This window comes from Prionailurus bengalensis, chromosome B2, assembly GCF_016509475.1.
Source record: "Prionailurus bengalensis isolate Pbe53 chromosome B2, Fcat_Pben_1.1_paternal_pri, whole genome shotgun sequence".
NCBI classification, from domain to species: domain Eukaryota; kingdom Metazoa; phylum Chordata; class Mammalia; order Carnivora; family Felidae; genus Prionailurus; species Prionailurus bengalensis.
This window is the reverse complement of record NC_057349.1, coordinates 148,712,066-148,728,529: the sequence shown is the minus strand read 5'-3', so window position 1 is coordinate 148,728,529 and position 16,464 is coordinate 148,712,066. Positions and strand designations below refer to the sequence as shown.

Below are 16,464 nucleotides of genomic sequence, written 5' to 3'. Positions count from 1 at the left end.
TAAATGAATTGTGTCTTCTGAGCGCAGTCATAATGAACACAGGCATAGAGAGATATACAAAATAGTCGGCAGAATGAATAAGTCATTTTCTCCTCCTGGGTTGACTTAACTCACAAGTGGCCGTGTAAATGGTATTCAGGTCTTGGGACCAAGTGGGCAAAGCCCCTGGGCTGTATTTGTGCTCTTCAGGGCTTATAGTGCCCTGTGATCACTCTTGGGCTATTGTGCTCAGGGCATCCCTAAAAAAAATAAAATTACCCGGGCACCTGGGTGGCTCAGTTGGTTACGCGTCCGACTTCGGCACAGATCATAATCTTGCGGTTCATGGGTTTGAGCCCCGCATCAGGCTCTGTGCTGACAACTCAGAGCCTGAAGCCTGCTTCAGATTCTGTGTCTCCCTCTCTCTCTGCCCCTCCTCTGCCTGCACTCTGTCTCTCTGTCTCAAAAATAAAGAAACATTTAAAAAAAATTTTTTTAATAAAAATAAAATCACCCAGGGGCGCCTGGGTGGCGCAGTCGGTTAAGCGTCCGACTTCAGCCAGGTCACAATCTCGCGGTCCGTGAGTTCGAGCCCCGCGTCAGGCTCTGAGCTGAGCTGATGGCTCAGAGCCTGGAGCCTGTTTCTGATTCTGTGTCTCCCTCTCTCTGCCCCTCCCCCGTTCATGCTCTGTCTCTCTCTGTCCCAAAAATAAATAAACGTTGAAAAAAAAAATTAAAAAAAAAAATCACCCAAGTTTACCAGTCTTGGGGAAAGCGGGTTAGGAAAGTAGTCAAAACAGTTAAAAACAGATGAGGGTTTCACTCTTGCCTATCGCTGGATGACACTCGCAGAAACCAGTTGACTTTGGGAATTTATAGCAAGCATCACTTACTATTTATTCTTCAAAAACAGTGAACTTTTTACCAAAACAGGGTGACGGAACACTGACACATGGAAAACGTATGAAATTCGTGTCTTCACCGGGGTAGCCTAATCTGAAAGGGTATCAGGTACCTGGAGGCCACAGATACATACAGGCGTCAGTAGCTAGCAAGAAAGCTACGCTATTGATCGTGTTGTCCGTACGATCAGTAGACTCCTTGCACCTATAAGAGGATACGATCAACTTCTCCTTCATATGCTGAGACTCTGCCGTAATCCATGGTCCCCCTGCCACTGTTAACGTCTCGTCATGTTCGAACACATTTCTTCCCATTCTTGCCCCGCGCCTAAGGCATGGGGAATGCTGGCCCACTGGGCTGTTCTCAGGGCCCGGGAAGTATCTGCCTTCTCCACTCCCTGGACCCTGAACCGCTTCCCGTAAGCCTCCTTCTGCTAACTCCAGAAACTCGGAAAAGGAATTCAGAGGAAGACATTCACATTTAAATTAAGGTGATTATGTCAGGATTTGTCAATTATATGAGATTATTAGATAAAATCACAGTCATTTTTAACTTGATTTTAATTTGTTCAATCCCATTAACACATTTTTTTAATGTTTATTTTAGAGAGAGAGAGAGCACGCATGAGCAGGGGAGGGGCAGAGAGAGAGGGAGACACAGAATCCGAAGCGGGATCCAGGCTCTGAGCCGTCAGCACAGGGCCCGATCCGGGGCTCGAATCCACGGACCGTGAGATCAGGACCTGAGCCAAACAAAGTTTGACGCTTAACGCACTGAGCCACCCAGGCACCCCTAATTCCATTTGTTTTTTAAACCAAGCGAGATCATTTTTTCGAATGCACATGTTAACATTTCTAAACGTTTGGTATCAAATGAGTTGCGTGTGGGTGAATGACGGTCCACCGCAGTGCTCGGCGTGCCGGTGACGAGGCCTTGACTCCACGGAGGGGAAAACGGTAACCGTGATAGAAGTGCCTTCGAGACGCTCTTCCCCCTGTATTTCGCTCCGCTGCGTTTTCTGGTGGCTCGGGTTAGGAAGTGTGTTAGGGGTATGGCAGTGTGTATACCACAAGACACGCGTCCTGGGATCCAGACACTCACTTGGGGAGCAAGGCTCACCCTCACACCGTTTGGAAGGACAGGATGGACACGGTCTCACCCAGCCTGCAAATTGCTTCCCATCTGAAGCTTTCTCTCTCTGATACGAGACAGGCCACCGTCACCATCCGTGTGTGGCAGGATTCTTCCTGGCCCCCTGCCGGGTGGCAGAGCTGGGGCACATACAGCCTCCAGATGTTACCTTCCTGCCCTGTTTGACCGCAAGTGGATAGACTTGGACTTGGGCCAGCTGGGGCCATTCACAAATGGCCGGTGTCACTTGGAAAGCAACAGCAGCAAACTGTCGATGCTGCGGAGGCTTGCTCGGCGGGTCCTTCTGTTAAGTGGGCACGTGCCTGCTGAGGGGCACACTCCTGCCCCTCAGCCCGAGGCTCTCCGTGCACAGCCGACTAACATCTCATAAGTAAAAAGTAAGACGGAGAATTATCATGGAGATCTCAAATCAGGAGGGTATGTTTGGCTTTTTGGTATATTTTTTCAACTCGGGTTGATAAGCCAAAAAATTGTTTTTTCTTACTGATAGCATTGATGGTGGGTGATGCGAGTGGGGTCAGGGTCCTTACGTCGGATTACTTTGAACACTGACAGTCATAATGCAAGATAATGTACCAGGGGTGCAAGACTCCTAGGTAGAGATCTCTGGAAACTTCCAGTGGAAATTTCTACCAGAATGCAGTGCTAGAAGGGAGAAGGAGAACAGTAAACTTTCATGGACATCACTGGATTGCAATAATCTGACTGGAGACCTGCCGTCAGTGAAGAGACAGGTGAAATTTGGTAGAGGACAGACAGGGAGATTCCTTGTGCAACTTCAGGAAGTCAGAGATGAAATTGGGCCAAGCCCAGTTTTATTGCTAAAGTGGTGAATTCAGGACCCTTCCAGTGGTTGGCCTGTGCCCATACTCACTGGCTATTCTGTTATTTTATTTTATTTTATTTTATTTTATTTTATTTTATTTTATATTATTTTATTTTATTTTATTTATTTTATTTTTTAAGTTTACATCCAAGTTAGTTAGCATATAGTGCGACAATGATTTCAGGAGTAGATTCCTTAGTGCCTCTTACCCATTTAGCCCATCCCCCTTCCAAAACCCCTCCAGCAACCCTCGGTTTGTTCTCCATATTTAAGAGTCTCTTATGTGTTGTCCCCCTCCCTGGTTTTACATTATTTTTGCTTCCCTTCCCTTATGTTCATCTGTTTTGTATCTTAAAGTCCTCATGTGAGTGGAGTCGTATGCTATTTGTCTTTCTCTGACTAATTTCGCTTAGTATAATACCTTCTGGTTCCATCCACATAGTTGCAAATGGCAAGATTTCGTTCTTTTTGATTGCCGAGTAGTACTCCATTGTATACATATACCACATCTTCTTTATCCATTCATCCATCGATGGACATTTGGGCTCTTTCCATCCTTTGGCTGTTGTCGATAGTGCTGCTATAAACACTGGGGTGCATATGCCTCTTCGAAACAGCACACCTGTATCCCGTGGATAAATGCCTAGTAGTGCAATTGCTGGGTCGTAGGGTAGTTCTAGTTTTAGTTTTTTGAGGAACCTCCATACTGTTTTCCAGAGCGGCTGCACCAGCTTGCATTCCCACCAACAGTGCAAAAGAGATTGTCTTTCTCCGCATCCTCGCCAACATCTGTTGTTGCCTGAGTTGTTCATGTTAGCCATTCTGACAGGCGTGAAGTGGTATCTCATTGTGGTTTTGATTTGTATTTCCCTGATGATGAGTGATGTGGAGCATCTTTTCATGTGTCGGTTGGCCATCTGGATGTCTTCTTTGGAGAAGTGTCTATTCATGTCTTTTGCCCATTTCTTCACTGGACTATTTTTTTGGGGGGGGGTGTTGAGTTTGATAAGTTCTTTATAGATTTTGAATACTAACCCTTTATCTGATATGTCATTTGCAAATATCTTCTCCCATTCTGTTGGTTGCCTTTTAGTTTTGTTGACTATTTCCTTCACTGTGCAAAAGCTTTTTATCTTGATGAGGTCCCAACAGTTCATTTTTGCTTTTGTTTCCCTTGCCTCCTGGAGACGTGTTGAGTAAGAAGTTGCTGTGGCCAAGATCAAAGAGGTTTTTGCCCGCTTTCTTCTCGAGGATATTGATGGCTTCTTGTCTCACATTGAGGTCTTTCATCCATTTTGAGTTTATTTTTGTGTTTGGCGTAAGAAAGTGGTCCGGGTTCATTCTTCTGCATGTCGCTGTCCAGTTTTCCCAGCACCACTTGCTGGGTGAAGAGACTGTCTTTATTCCACTGGCTATTCTTTCCTGCTTTGTCAAAGATCAGTTGGCCATAGGTCTGTGGGTCCATTTCTGGGTTCTCTAGTCTGTTCCATTGATCTGAGTGTCTGTTTTTGCGCCAGTACCATACTGTCTTGATGCTTACAGATTTGTAATACAGCTGTGGCTCTTCTGTTTGGAACAACGAAGCCCTATTGAAAGATTGTTTCATGCTGGGAGCATAATGAGGATGCAAATGAGCTGTCTGGAGAGGACATCCCACTTTTTTGACTTTACCTTTGTTGTTGGGTACAATATTAATCCGTGCAACACACGGGTGCCTGAGTGGCTCAGTCGGTTAAGCACCCGACTTCAGCTCGGGTCATGATCTCACAGCTCATGAGTTTGAGTCACACATCGGGCTAGGTGCTGACAGCTCGGAGCCTGGAGCCTGCTTCAAATTCTGTGTCTCCCCCTCTCTCTCTATCCCTCCCCAGCTTGCATTCTGTTTCTGTCTCTCAAAAATAAATAAACATTAAAAAAATCTAATTAGTGCAACACACAAACACAAAGTTATTAAACCCCAATTTCTGAACCAAAGGAAATGAGTGTGTCCAGAGGTTATGGAAGATATGTTGTCTCCACTTTTTTCTTTAACTGCGTACCCAATACATGCTGGCTCCTAACAGATTTCTCTGGCTCTGTCCAAAGTCCGATGTCTCTGAACACGAAGGCTGCGTATCTTTTGGCTTCTGTAGTTATTTTTTTCTTTAAAAAAATTTTTTTTAATGTTTATTTACTTTTGAGACAATGCGAGAGACAGAGTGCAAGCAGCGGAGGGGCAGACAGAGGGAGAAACAGAATCTGAAGCGGGCTCCAGGCTCCGAGCTATCAGCCCAGAGCCCGATGCGGGGCTCGAACTCATGAACCCTGAGATCATGACCTGAGCCGAAGTCGGACGCTTAACCGACTGGGCCACTGAGGCGCCCCTGTAGTTGTTTTTTTCTTATATGGGTCCATTTCCAAGGATCTCATACACAAAGTTCTAGGTATAGCTCCCGTGTAACCTGCTGCTTTAAGAAATACTGGATGTGTGTGGACCAGCAAGTCAGGCTGGCTGTGTAGACAAGGGCCTTCTGCCTCCTAAGTCCAAATCCTTGGGATATTGCCTGGGAACTGTGTGTCTGACTTTGTAGAATGCACACCAGCGTGAAACCTTCTCTCTCCTTTTCCTCTGGGCACTTTAATAAGAGAAACTCAGGGAGAAACGGGTCTTTATAAGTCAGGGTCAGAACAATTCACCCATGTGGGTGAACTTGGCCTCCCCGCATGCCCTTAAATGCCCGTCCAATCCTGGTCCAGACTGGCACACAACTCAGAGTGCCCACTTGTGCCCCAGGCCATGGCTGGTTTCTCCTCCTCCTCCTCCTCCCTCTTTTCTTTTTTGAGATGAACAGAAAAGAATTCTCTGGATTTAGTGAGCCATTTTTTGGTCCTTATTTTTGAGACAAATCTGGAAGAGCCAACAATTTTTCTTTTCCCCCAAAGTGCATCAGACTCCTTGGTTCATTGTAAAAATATGGGTATTATACTACAATAATGTTTACAAGGAAAGGATTCCCAAGCCACGGACGAAGACATGCTTAACATTAACAATCCACACAGTGATTTGTGCTGGCACCAATGTCCTCCTCGTGGTGGGGCAGACTCAGTAGGAACTTTGGTGACCTTTCTCTAATTTATCATTAATTAACTTTATTAATTGAAGTCATTCCCTAGCCTACCTTTTTATCCTGAATGCTCCCTGTGGTCACTTTCTATTTAAATGCGTTCACTGGGCTGTGACTGTCTTAAAGAAGTATTTCTTTCTTTTGGGAGTTTCTTTCTCTTAGGTATATGTGTGTGTGTGTGTGTGTATGTGTGTGTATAGCTATACAAATAATTCTCTCATACTGTGTTTCTTGGACTCTTCAAACATAGTCTCAGATGTAATTGGTATCTCTGACTTGTGGTTCCACTTTGATAGAAGTGTTGATTGTTTAAACAGCACTGGTTATTATTTAAACACGACATGATTATAGTCTAGTGTGCACGTTTTTAAGACATGACGGCTACTTCAGCAGGCTACAGATCACAGTGGATCTCTAAAGCGATTTGATATTTTTTTTGAATGGAAACAGCTTCAAAATCTAGTTCGATGTCATAACACAGCAGTGTTATGTAAGAGTTAATGCTTACGTGGTTATCACCGGAACTTAGTATTGATTACATAACCACAACAGTTCTTTCTCACACCGGTATCCTCAGGGCTGGATGCTCATTAGACATTAAGCAGAGCCTATTTTTTAGGAGGGAATTAAATGCTTTGCTTTTGATTAATGAAAATTTCCACTTGAATCTTATGTATCAAGAAACACCCTGAACCCTCTTTACGGAAGGTATGGACACTTAGGAAGATTTGTTTGGAATATGAATGGTTTAATAATCTGCCTAAGATCAAAAATATTCTCATCGAAAAGTAAACACTATTTTGATTTTTTTTATTAAAAAAAGTGTTTTTTTTTTTTTACATTTATTCATTTTTGAGAGACAGAGAGAGACAGAGCACAAGCGGGGGGGGGGGGGGGGGCAGAGAGAGAGGGAGATACAGAATCCGAAGGAGGCTCCGGGCTCTGAGCTGTCAGCACAGAGCCCGACGAGGGGCTCGAACTCATGAAGGGTGAGATCATGACCTGAGCCGAAGTCAGATGCCCAACCGACTGAGTCACCCAGGCGCCCCACACTATTTTGGTTTTTTAAATGTGAAATAATATACTGGTTTTTACTTGTTTTATAACGTAAGGCAATATAAAATTGTACTTTTTTTATAGTTAATTAGACTGAATTCATAAAAAAATGTAACCTGAAGATCTAGGAATATGAAGGGTAGCTGAAGAAATTGTCTTTTAAATCATCTTTGTCTATTTTCAAGACTGTGCCATCCAGTGGACTGACTTTATATGATAATATTTTCTTACTGAAATTATAATGACCTTTGTTTTTTAGGCTTGACTACAACAATACTGTAAGAATGCATCCCTCACTTAAGTCAAGATTTGTTAACATCAACACTAACAGAAATTTGTAAGCAGTGAGCATGCAGGTGGAAGGTAGGGGAGCAATCATTGAGCACCTACTGTATGATGGCCTTTATTAAAGGTTATGAGTGGTAAGGGTAGCAGGACACTGACTTCAAACTTTAAAACGGATTTTTTTTTTAATTTTTTTTTCAACGTTTTTATTTATTTTTGGGACAGAGAGAGACAGAGCATGAACGGGGGAGGGGCAGAGAGAGAGGGAGACCCAGAATCGGAAACAGGCTCCAGGCTCTGAGCCATCAGCCCAGAGCCCGACGCGGGGCTCGAACTCCCGGACCGGGAGATCGTGACCTGGCTGAAGTCGGACGCTCAACCGACTGCGCCACCCAGGCGCCCCTAAAACGGAATTTTCGATGCAAATTATACACGCATTACGTTTCTTAGGAGATTTAATGCAAAATATTCATATGTGCTGATAAAAACACATCAGTTTCAGGAGTCTACCCCGACACAGCTATGGTGGATTAGGGACGAGGAAAATCAAAGGAGGCTTCCCGGAAAGACAAACTTAGAACTCATAGCGGGGGAGTTGGTGGGTTTGGGAGGTCGTGAGTAGATGCCTGACAGCTGAACTCCATTTTTCACATGCCAGATAATCACTAATAAATTATTTCATTAGAATGCAGAGCGTTGTTGGGATGACATATCACACCTGGGGGACACATAAATTGATAATTTACTAGCAATTAAATTGAAAATCGGAGTGTAAAACCCACATGTTTCTTTTGGGCGTGGGAGCAAGAGCTACCTGCTTATTAATTATTTTGCTCCGATAACCATGTACTTCTGTAAGTCATAAAATTTAAAATCCAGGTAAATGTGTCAAAGAATGTGACTTTTTCATAGACTTTATCTGTGTAAGTAGATGAGTTTAATCAACCTTTAGTTTCTGTCTTTCTAAAGAAATATTTGAAAAGAAAAAGCCGGTTATTCAATCAGTTGACAATGTGAAGTTTACAGCTGTCAGCACTAGTAACAAAAGTTGTTAAATAAAATGAATTAAGACACTGGCCTGCCTGTTGACCAAAATTTAATGAAATAAAAACCATATTTATTATAAGTTTAACTTTCAGGCTACTAAAAGGAGTGGATGGTTATTATAGAGAAATTTCACAGTTTTAGGAGGAAATCATTTTAAAATACCTTAGGCTCTACCTTGACCCACGTTTTAAGATCCTTTTAAGAACAAATAAATCAAATTAGATGATAAACAGGCAGATACTGAAGGAAGCATAGGGTTTCATTACCAATATAAACTTCTTTCCTGATCATTCTTCTTGGTGAAGGGCAGAGACAAATGCTTTTAACATCAATCATCATAATTCTGGCAACTTTACTAGCGTTAACTGCCTTCCTAATGTTATTTTAGTTTTTATGCTTTGCAGTAGGCTAGCATTTTCTCAGTTGAAAATGAGGAAAGTTGTTTATTTCACAAAGAGCACTGTGCTGGCGTGAATCCCGTGCCCCTGGAGTTACAACTAATAATTTCAGTCGTGTTTAAATTGCACTGCAATCTGGTAACATTTGGACATGTAACTGCATCGCAAATGTCATGGGGACTATTGGAACGCGGCGCTCACTGAATTTGGGGCCGATGTGTTTATTCATAAAAGGTTTGGAGTACCAAATGTTTAGTGACATCTTTCCCCTTTTCTGATATATCACTAGAGAAGTTCAAAGGGAAGGAAAAGAATGCACCAGAAACACATTCCACAGGTGTTGCAACACCTGAACACAAGGGTGAGTGACAGAGCCTTTACATCCGCGGGTTTGCAATTTACATCTTGGAGTAAACAAGCTTTCCTGAAGAAAGGACACGTGACGCGGTGCCTGCCACACGTCTGTTAACAGAGCCCAACTCCTGCATTAAGTAGGGAGTTACTTAACCCGTGTAGTCGATAATCTGTAAACACCTCCTCAGCGTGTTCCTTTTCCGTTGTCATGCTTTGTCATTTTTGATTTGTCCAGGAAATGCGTGCCTTCCAGCAAGCGTTTGGAGGAAAGAAGGACGGAAAATAGAAGGAAGTGTGATGCCAGAAAAGGGTTAGAGAAAATACTAAAGTTTGCGTTCTGATTTTAAAAAGACCCAGAGAACAAGTATTTGATGGTTCCCGCCCCGCTTCCCGCGCCCATAGGGAGGCTTGTATTCGAATTACTTGCACATTTTCTTATAATGGGAAGGTCACTTTAAGCGCTCCAAAAGGCAACAAAAGAAACGTAACCGACGAGAAGAAACGTCTGGCGCGTAAAAGAACGAACAGCAAACACTTCGAGGAGAAACGCGTGCCCTCGAGCCCTGGGGAGACCCTGCCCGCGAGGCCAAGTCCGCGGCGGGCGCGGAGTCCCGACGGCCACGAGAATCCCGGAGTCCGGGTCTGCGCCTCTCCGATGCGACGGCCCGGAGGCTTCGGCACCAGACCCGGCAGCATTGTTCTAGTTTTTTCTTCGTCGAAAAAAAAGCAAAGGCGGCGGTAAAAATACCCACTCTGCAAGGTAAGAGTCACCAGAATCTTTTTCCTGTTTCGCAAATTTAGGGATTACGATCTAGTGAGAGCCAGGGCTTGACGCCCGCTACGGACAGCGCTCCGCGTGCGCCCCGCGGTTGCTGAAACGCCCACAGCCTTTGCTGGGAGAGGGGGGTCGCATCAAGTCCCAGGCGCCCCACTTGCCCAGTCTGGTGCAAATACAGATATGTCCTTTCCCACTGTGGGTGTCTGGATGGGAGTGGGGAAGAAGCAGGGACTAGGGAAGGATCTGGAGCACGCTTCAAAACAAAAACACCTGGAAGCTGGACGGTCGGAAGAAGCCATGGAAAGCGAGAAACGCCCGGCTGCAGGGCGCACGCCGGGCCCCGGGCCCTGTGTCAGCCACGCGGCCGCACCGCCGCGCACGCCTTGCGCTCAGGTGCCCGCCCTGCCCGTCGTGCAAGTTGGGCTCCGGTGCGCGCGCTCCACTCCTGGGAAGGGGACCTGGTCGACGGAGTCTGGACAGCCCGGCCCACCGTGGGGCAGCAGGCCTGTCGCCCCCCTGTCGGACCCCAAGTGCATTGGTGACCCCGCGCAGCGCGCCTTCCCGGACGCAGGCACTTGCGCATCAGTGCGCTCGGGCGCTTGAACTTCCCAAACTTCTGGCGGCTTCTAGTTCTGAGCGCCCATTGGGCGGCACATTTCCCGTCGGCAGCAACTGTTTGGATTCGGGCTGGGAAGGAGGGAGCGGGGGTGGGGTGGGTGATGTTGTGCAAAAGAGCCGCAGGTGACGAGGCGGTCCTCAGGGCTTTGGGGTGACGATCTTACAGTGTTTCTTTTTTGAGCCACAGTTTGCCCTGTCCATTCTCTGACCTCACCCGGGGCAAACTGGGCTGTGCACACCAAGTTCGTTCTAAAGCGTGTATCGCAAAGGGAGTCGCGGGGATGAACAGACTTACTAAATCTTAGTTTATGGGAAACACTGTGCGTTGATTTAAACTCCAACCAAACGTCCGAGTTTGAACTCCTCTCCCGGGAGCTCTGAGCCCAGCTCGGTCGGAGCTGCTGGCCAGCCACCAGGAGGGTTCCCTGGCTCGGGCGAGGGGCAGGCCGACGTGGCTTGCCCAGCGGAGCACAGCTGCTGGCGCAGCTGCTGGGCGGCGGATTTAGAACCCGGAACACCAGACCCAGATGTGACGACGCCCCGCAGAGACGCAGGAGCTCCCCCGCCCCCCACCCCAGCCAGGACGCCCGGCGTCCGCAGAGGCCCGCGGGGGTGCGGGGACCCGGCGCCGGGGGACCCAGCGGCGGCGGGGCGCGCTACGTGGGCGCGGGCGCGGGCGGCGGCGGCGTGGGGAGCGCCCGCTCCGCCAGTGGGCGTCTTCTGCAGCCGCCGCCGCCGCCGCCACCGCCACCTCCTCCACGGGCAGCGGCACTGCGGCGCTTTTCTCCGCTGCTTTCGAGCAGTCGCCGAGGCTCGGCCGCCGGAGCGCGCACAAACCACGCCACGCTTGCAGGCAGCGTCTCCGCGGCCCCTCGCCCCGGCCGGGAGCACGCCGATCGCGCGCGCCAGTCGGCCGCCGGGGACTCGCGCCCGGCCCCAGGTCCTCCCGCACCCGGAGCGGGACGCCATGTGAGGACTGGGCCGCGAGGGACGGCGGAAGACCGGAGAGGAGGACCGGACCCGCGCGCGGGCCGACCGGCCGGGGAGGGCAGGTCCCGCGGGGGCGGAGCCCGCCGAGTCCGGGCCCGCGGCGCGCCCCTCCCGCCGGCGGCCGGCCCCGCCGCGCGGCCCGGGGAGGAGGGCCATGGCCAGCCCCGCGGAGCCGCTCGCTCCCCGCCCCCAGGCCCCCCTGCCGGCGGCCGAGGACGAGCCCGGCCCCGGCCCCGGCAAACTCCGCCCGGAGCCCTGGCGCGGCGCGGCCGGCGGGGGGAGCGCGGCGGGCCCGGGCCCGGCCCCCGAACGGCCTGGCCGCGGCCGGGCCGAGCGAGCCGCGCCCCCGCGCCCGCCCCCCTCCTCCGCAGGCCGCGCCGGCCCCGCCGGGGGCCCGGGCGCCCCGTGTGCGCGCGGCGGCGGCGGCGGCTGGGTCTCGGCCCGCGCTCCCTTCGCGCTCGCCCTCTCCTCCCCTGTCCCCTCCTCCTCCTCTCCATCTTCCTTTTACTTCTGGCCGCCGCCCCCCCCGCCCCCTCCTTCTCTTCTCCCCTCCTCATCTGCCTTTCACCTCCCCGTGCGTCTCCCAGGAAGGGAGGGCGCGGCGGCGGCGGCGGCGGCTGGAGGAGGCGGCGGCGATGCTGGCGGCGGCGGAGCCCCGGCGGCAGCTCGCTTGAGCGTCCCTCCCGGCGGCAGTCCCCGCGGCGGCGGGCGGCGGCGGCTCTTCCTCTGCTCCGCGCTTCAGGGTTTGCTGCTCCCGGCCCGCGCCGGGCTCCGGCTCCCGCTCGGCCCGGCCGCCCGCCGCGCGGGCTCCCCCGGCTTCCCGGGCGCCGGCGGGGGCTGCCCCGGCCCCAGCCCAGGCGGCGGCGGCCGAACCCCGCGGCGGCCCCGAGGCGCCGGCTTCGCCCTCGCGGCCGCGTCGTCCCTGCTCTTCGGCTCCGACATGGAAGATGGACCTTCTAATAACGCGAGCTGCTTCCGAAGGCTGACGGAGTGTTTCCTGAGCCCCAGTAAGTGCCGGGCTCCTCGTTCCCCGCGGCCGGGGTTGGGGGGGGGGGCACTGGGCGCCCAGCGGGCTTCGCGGGGGGCTCGGGGCGCGTTGGTGGCGCGCGGGAGCGTCCGTCCGCGCCGGGACGCCCGGGTTTCCCAGGCTCCGCGCGCTTACCGGGGGGTGGGGTGGGGGGGGGGACGACGGGTGACCGGGCAGGGCGGCGGGCGCCGCGCGGTGAGAGCGGGACCCGCCGCCGGCCTCGGGTCCCCCGGTGCTGTTTGTGGCCACACTGGCCCGGCACGTCGTCCTGGTCTCTACTCCGTGACCCCTTACGCCGGGCTCCTCTCTCCTTAGCCTGGGACCGGTGGGCTTGCGCTTGGGGGCTCCCGCCCGCTGGGTCCCCGGGCCGAGGGGGGGCAGGCCGGGGCCCCGAGCTCCGCGCTCCCCGAGGTGAAGGCAGTCGCGGTCCCCCGGGGTCGGTGTGGGCGCGGGGGCCGCTTCCCCCCTCCCCGCCCCCCTGCAGTGACCCTGTTCCGGAGCCTGGACTAGCAGAGTGAAACGGGTGCCCCTTCGCCCAGAGTCCACTTTGTCTCGATCCTGGGCTTGAGCTGGTGCTTGGGCTGCTGAGGCAAGGACAATGGGGCGTCAGGGTGGAGGAGAAAGGCGCCGCCGGTTCGGACCCCCGGGCCGAGCGCGGCCGCCCCGCCTCCCCGGCCCCGGGTGCGGGGCTGAGAGCGCGCGGGAGCAGGGGTGGTGGAAGGCGTGTCGCGGGGGAGGGGGGCAAGGCTGAGCAGAATAGTCAAGGCAGAGGTTTGCTAGAAGGCGGGAGGCGGGAGATGCCGAGGGAAGAGACACCCGGTGCGCGGAAGGGGGGATCGCCGTTGTCGCGGATGGAGGGCGAGCAAGGTGAGGGCCGGAGACCCGCGGCCGGGAGTGGGGGACGGCGGAGGCCGCGCCCGCGGGGCACCGGGCGACTCCGGCCCCGGCCGGGGTGGGCGCGGGTTTTCGCGGCCCTCAGCGCGGGGCCCGGGCGCCACCGTCCACCGCGTGCGCACCCGAGCCTTTGTCTGCTGCTCGCTAGGGAACCGCGTTTCCGCGGCGCCTGCTCTCGGCACACTCTCCAGGGTCGCCGTTTTGGCTTCTGGCTCTCCCGTCTGCCGCTTGTTCCCCCAGCCCCGGCCAGTCTTCGCCTCTGGGCACTTGGGGTCCAGCCCTGCCTCGCTGCCGGCACTTGTCTGGGTTCGCTGCCCGCCTGAGCGCCCCTGGGGTGCAGCCCCTGGGCCTGCGAGCGGGTCCTGCGCGGGCCCAGCAGCCCCCAGCGATCCCGCCTCCCGGGCGCGGGCGGAACCACCGCGGCCGCGTGGCCCAGTGGCCTCTCGCGCAGCGCGCGCCTCGGCCACCGGCTGCCGGCGGCCGTCTCTGCTACTTGCCGGCGGACCTGATAGGACGCCGGACGTGGGCCTTGCACTACCCCCCCCCCCCGCCCCCGACCCCTCTAGCAGGCGTCTCCCCTTGTCTGACGGGCAGCTCCCCAGCTCCTCCAGCCCCCCCACCCGCGGGTCGTGGTTGACTCTTAGGTGCTCAGTTGGGGAGGGACGTGGTCTGGGCACGAGGGGCCGGGCCTGCTGCCCTTAGTTGCGGGCATTTTTTCTTACTGAAACGGACACCGATTTGCCCCGAATTTTCGGTGGGGTGAGCTCCCAAGGAGCTCTGAAGTGCGTTGGGTAAGCCGTGGGCCTGGGACTGGGGTTCCTGTATGTCCCCTTCCACCTGCACTGTGCGTTCTACGTAAACATCTGCTTCTCACGTTTGGGAGCTGGAGTGTGTTGGGGGGGGGGGGGGGAAGGGAAGGAACACTGTTTTGGGGGAGAGGGGAGTGGTAAGAAGATGGGGGCAGGCATTTGGATGGAACCGAGTTCTCGAAAATGTTGAGGTTTCTGTTTGTATGTTGCCCCTTACTGCAGTTTGTTACTTTGGGGTGGGGGCATTTGCCAGGGATGTCTGGGGCGGGATAAAGAGGAACAGTTCAGGCTGGCTGGGGCCGTCCTAGGGGGACCCAGCAGGCTTCCCCTTTGGAAGGCCAGAGGACCTAGAGAAGAAAGCCATCAGGAGGGACCCACTCTGCCAAAAGTTCTGGCTGGGAGAGGACCGCGGATAAACACACTCAAGAGTTGCTGGGATTTTGTGTTTGTGTATCTGTTTTCTTCCCCCTGACCAAGTCAGCGAGGAGCAGCCTGGGGTTTAAGTAAGAACAGGAGGCTGTAAAAGGCTTCTCTGGGACATTACCTGGGTCGTGAGTATGAAGGGGCTGCTCTTAAGCAAAATCTCTTATTAGACCTGCCTCAGGCAGAAATGGGACGGGGTGGAGGGATGCCCAAAGGTCGGTGGCCGGTTTCTGCTCTGCTGCTTGTGGGGTCTTTGTTTCTGTCTCACTACAGGATAAACCACACCTGTCGGAACTGCCGAGTACTGAAATCTCGGCAGACTTTTTTCATGTTTGTCGGTAAAAATGAGCCTTTTTGAAAAAAAAAATTCTGGATTCTCTAAGAATGTAAAAATGCCCAAATGTATACAGGTGTGCCTTAATTGTTGCGTGCGTATTCCCTTTATTCCCTTTCCGGTTGGTCTCTCCTGGGTCTGACAGTCAAGTTGTCACGTAAAGGCTGCTGTGTCCAATTACTGTTTCTAGGAATGCCGGTTTCATTTCCGTCATTGACAAAAAGCAAGTCGTGTTTGGAAGTTTGATATCCTGGTTCCGCTCCTGTCCATTTTGGCTGTGCGTTTCGGTTCCCGCTGACTCACTGGTTCAGTCAGTAAATGCACGGAGCAAGTGCTTATTCAAGCCCCGGTTGCCGGGGACTGCCCTGGCCCTGCCGTGCCCGCGAGGAGCCTCCCGGAAGCAGGTGTAGCATTGATGCCCAGCTCTGGAAGGTCAGTGGTCACAGGCCACCCTCATCAAGCCATGCCCGACTCTCCCCCTCCCCCCTCGTCAGCCAGCTACCTTCACGTGTTGACCTCTGACCTTGCCCTCAGGCTCCGGGCTTTAGCCCGTCGCTGCTTGGAAAGTTGTTGGCTGGATTAGAACAGAATCTCTGCACCTGGAGAATCCAGATTCTCCCAGAGAGAATGGAGAAGTCCACTTTGCTGGTGTGTGTGTGTGTGTGTGTGTGTGTGCGCGCGCGCGTGTGTGCAGAGGAGAGCTAAAAAGTCATGCTGCGATAGACCAGTATAAGCTGCAGTTTTCTGGAAAATACGACTCCCCTTGCCTGCATTCGGTGCTGTGGTGGAAGGTGCGGGAGATATCCCTAGGGGGACAGGACTTGAGGACGAGCAGAAGTCGGCAAGTCTCCTTCACAGATGCCCCTGGCTCTACAGCCGGGCCACTGCACTGCGAATGGTGCAGAGCTGTAGGAAGAGGAAGGTGCTGGCTGGTCAAAGAGGGGACGCAGGGAGCAAGGAAAATGACACGGCAGGTTTGTGCGTGCACTCCACACACGCGTCTCGGAGGTCAAGTCCGCTAACAGGCAGCCAGCAGGTAAATATTGAGCCCCTGCTGGGTGCAGGTTGCTGGCGAGAGATGAAAATAGCAAGGGCTGTTCCTCCAGAGGACTTGAAATACAGATCTGGGTACGTCCCAAGACAACCAGCAGGGCAGAGTTGTGAATTTTTCCTGCCAGGCCAGGGTGCAGGTCATGGCGGAACTCTGTCCCTGGAGACGACAGGGTCTGTTCCGGCCGGAGCACATAGAAGGGCTTAAAAGCCCCGGGGCCGAGCTGTTTAAACGGTGGGGAACTGTGTTGGCTCCTTAATTTAAATTTCGCAACACTCCTTTTTTAGTTTCAAACGACCTACGTGAACAAAGATAATCCCTGCAAATCTAAGTGAGAGGCAGTGGAAACAGTAGAAGACCGCGTCTTCCGTCAGTCTGGAGCCTTAACCTCAGATGATTTTACGCATCAACCTTTTTGTATCCCTCAGGAAAAGAC

The 16,464-nt window shown here is 52.8% G+C and overlaps 1 protein-coding gene across 2 annotated transcripts in view; it reads left to right on the top strand.

The window, feature by feature from the left end:
* The window catches only part of PDE10A (phosphodiesterase 10A), a 353,258-nt gene that overhangs the window by 37,004 nt on the left and 299,790 nt on the right, over positions 1-16,464 (top strand). The window contains exon 1 of one of the 2 annotated variants that reach the window (XM_043592728.1): positions 11,630-12,497. The exons of the other annotated variant lie outside the window; for it this stretch is intronic. Coding sequence (XP_043448663.1) covers positions 11,645-12,497 — 853 coding nt within the window. The 5' untranslated portion in view covers positions 11,630-11,644. Of the gene's footprint in view, positions 1-11,629; positions 12,498-16,464 lie in introns of those variants that run through there. 2 annotated transcript variants of the gene reach the window in all.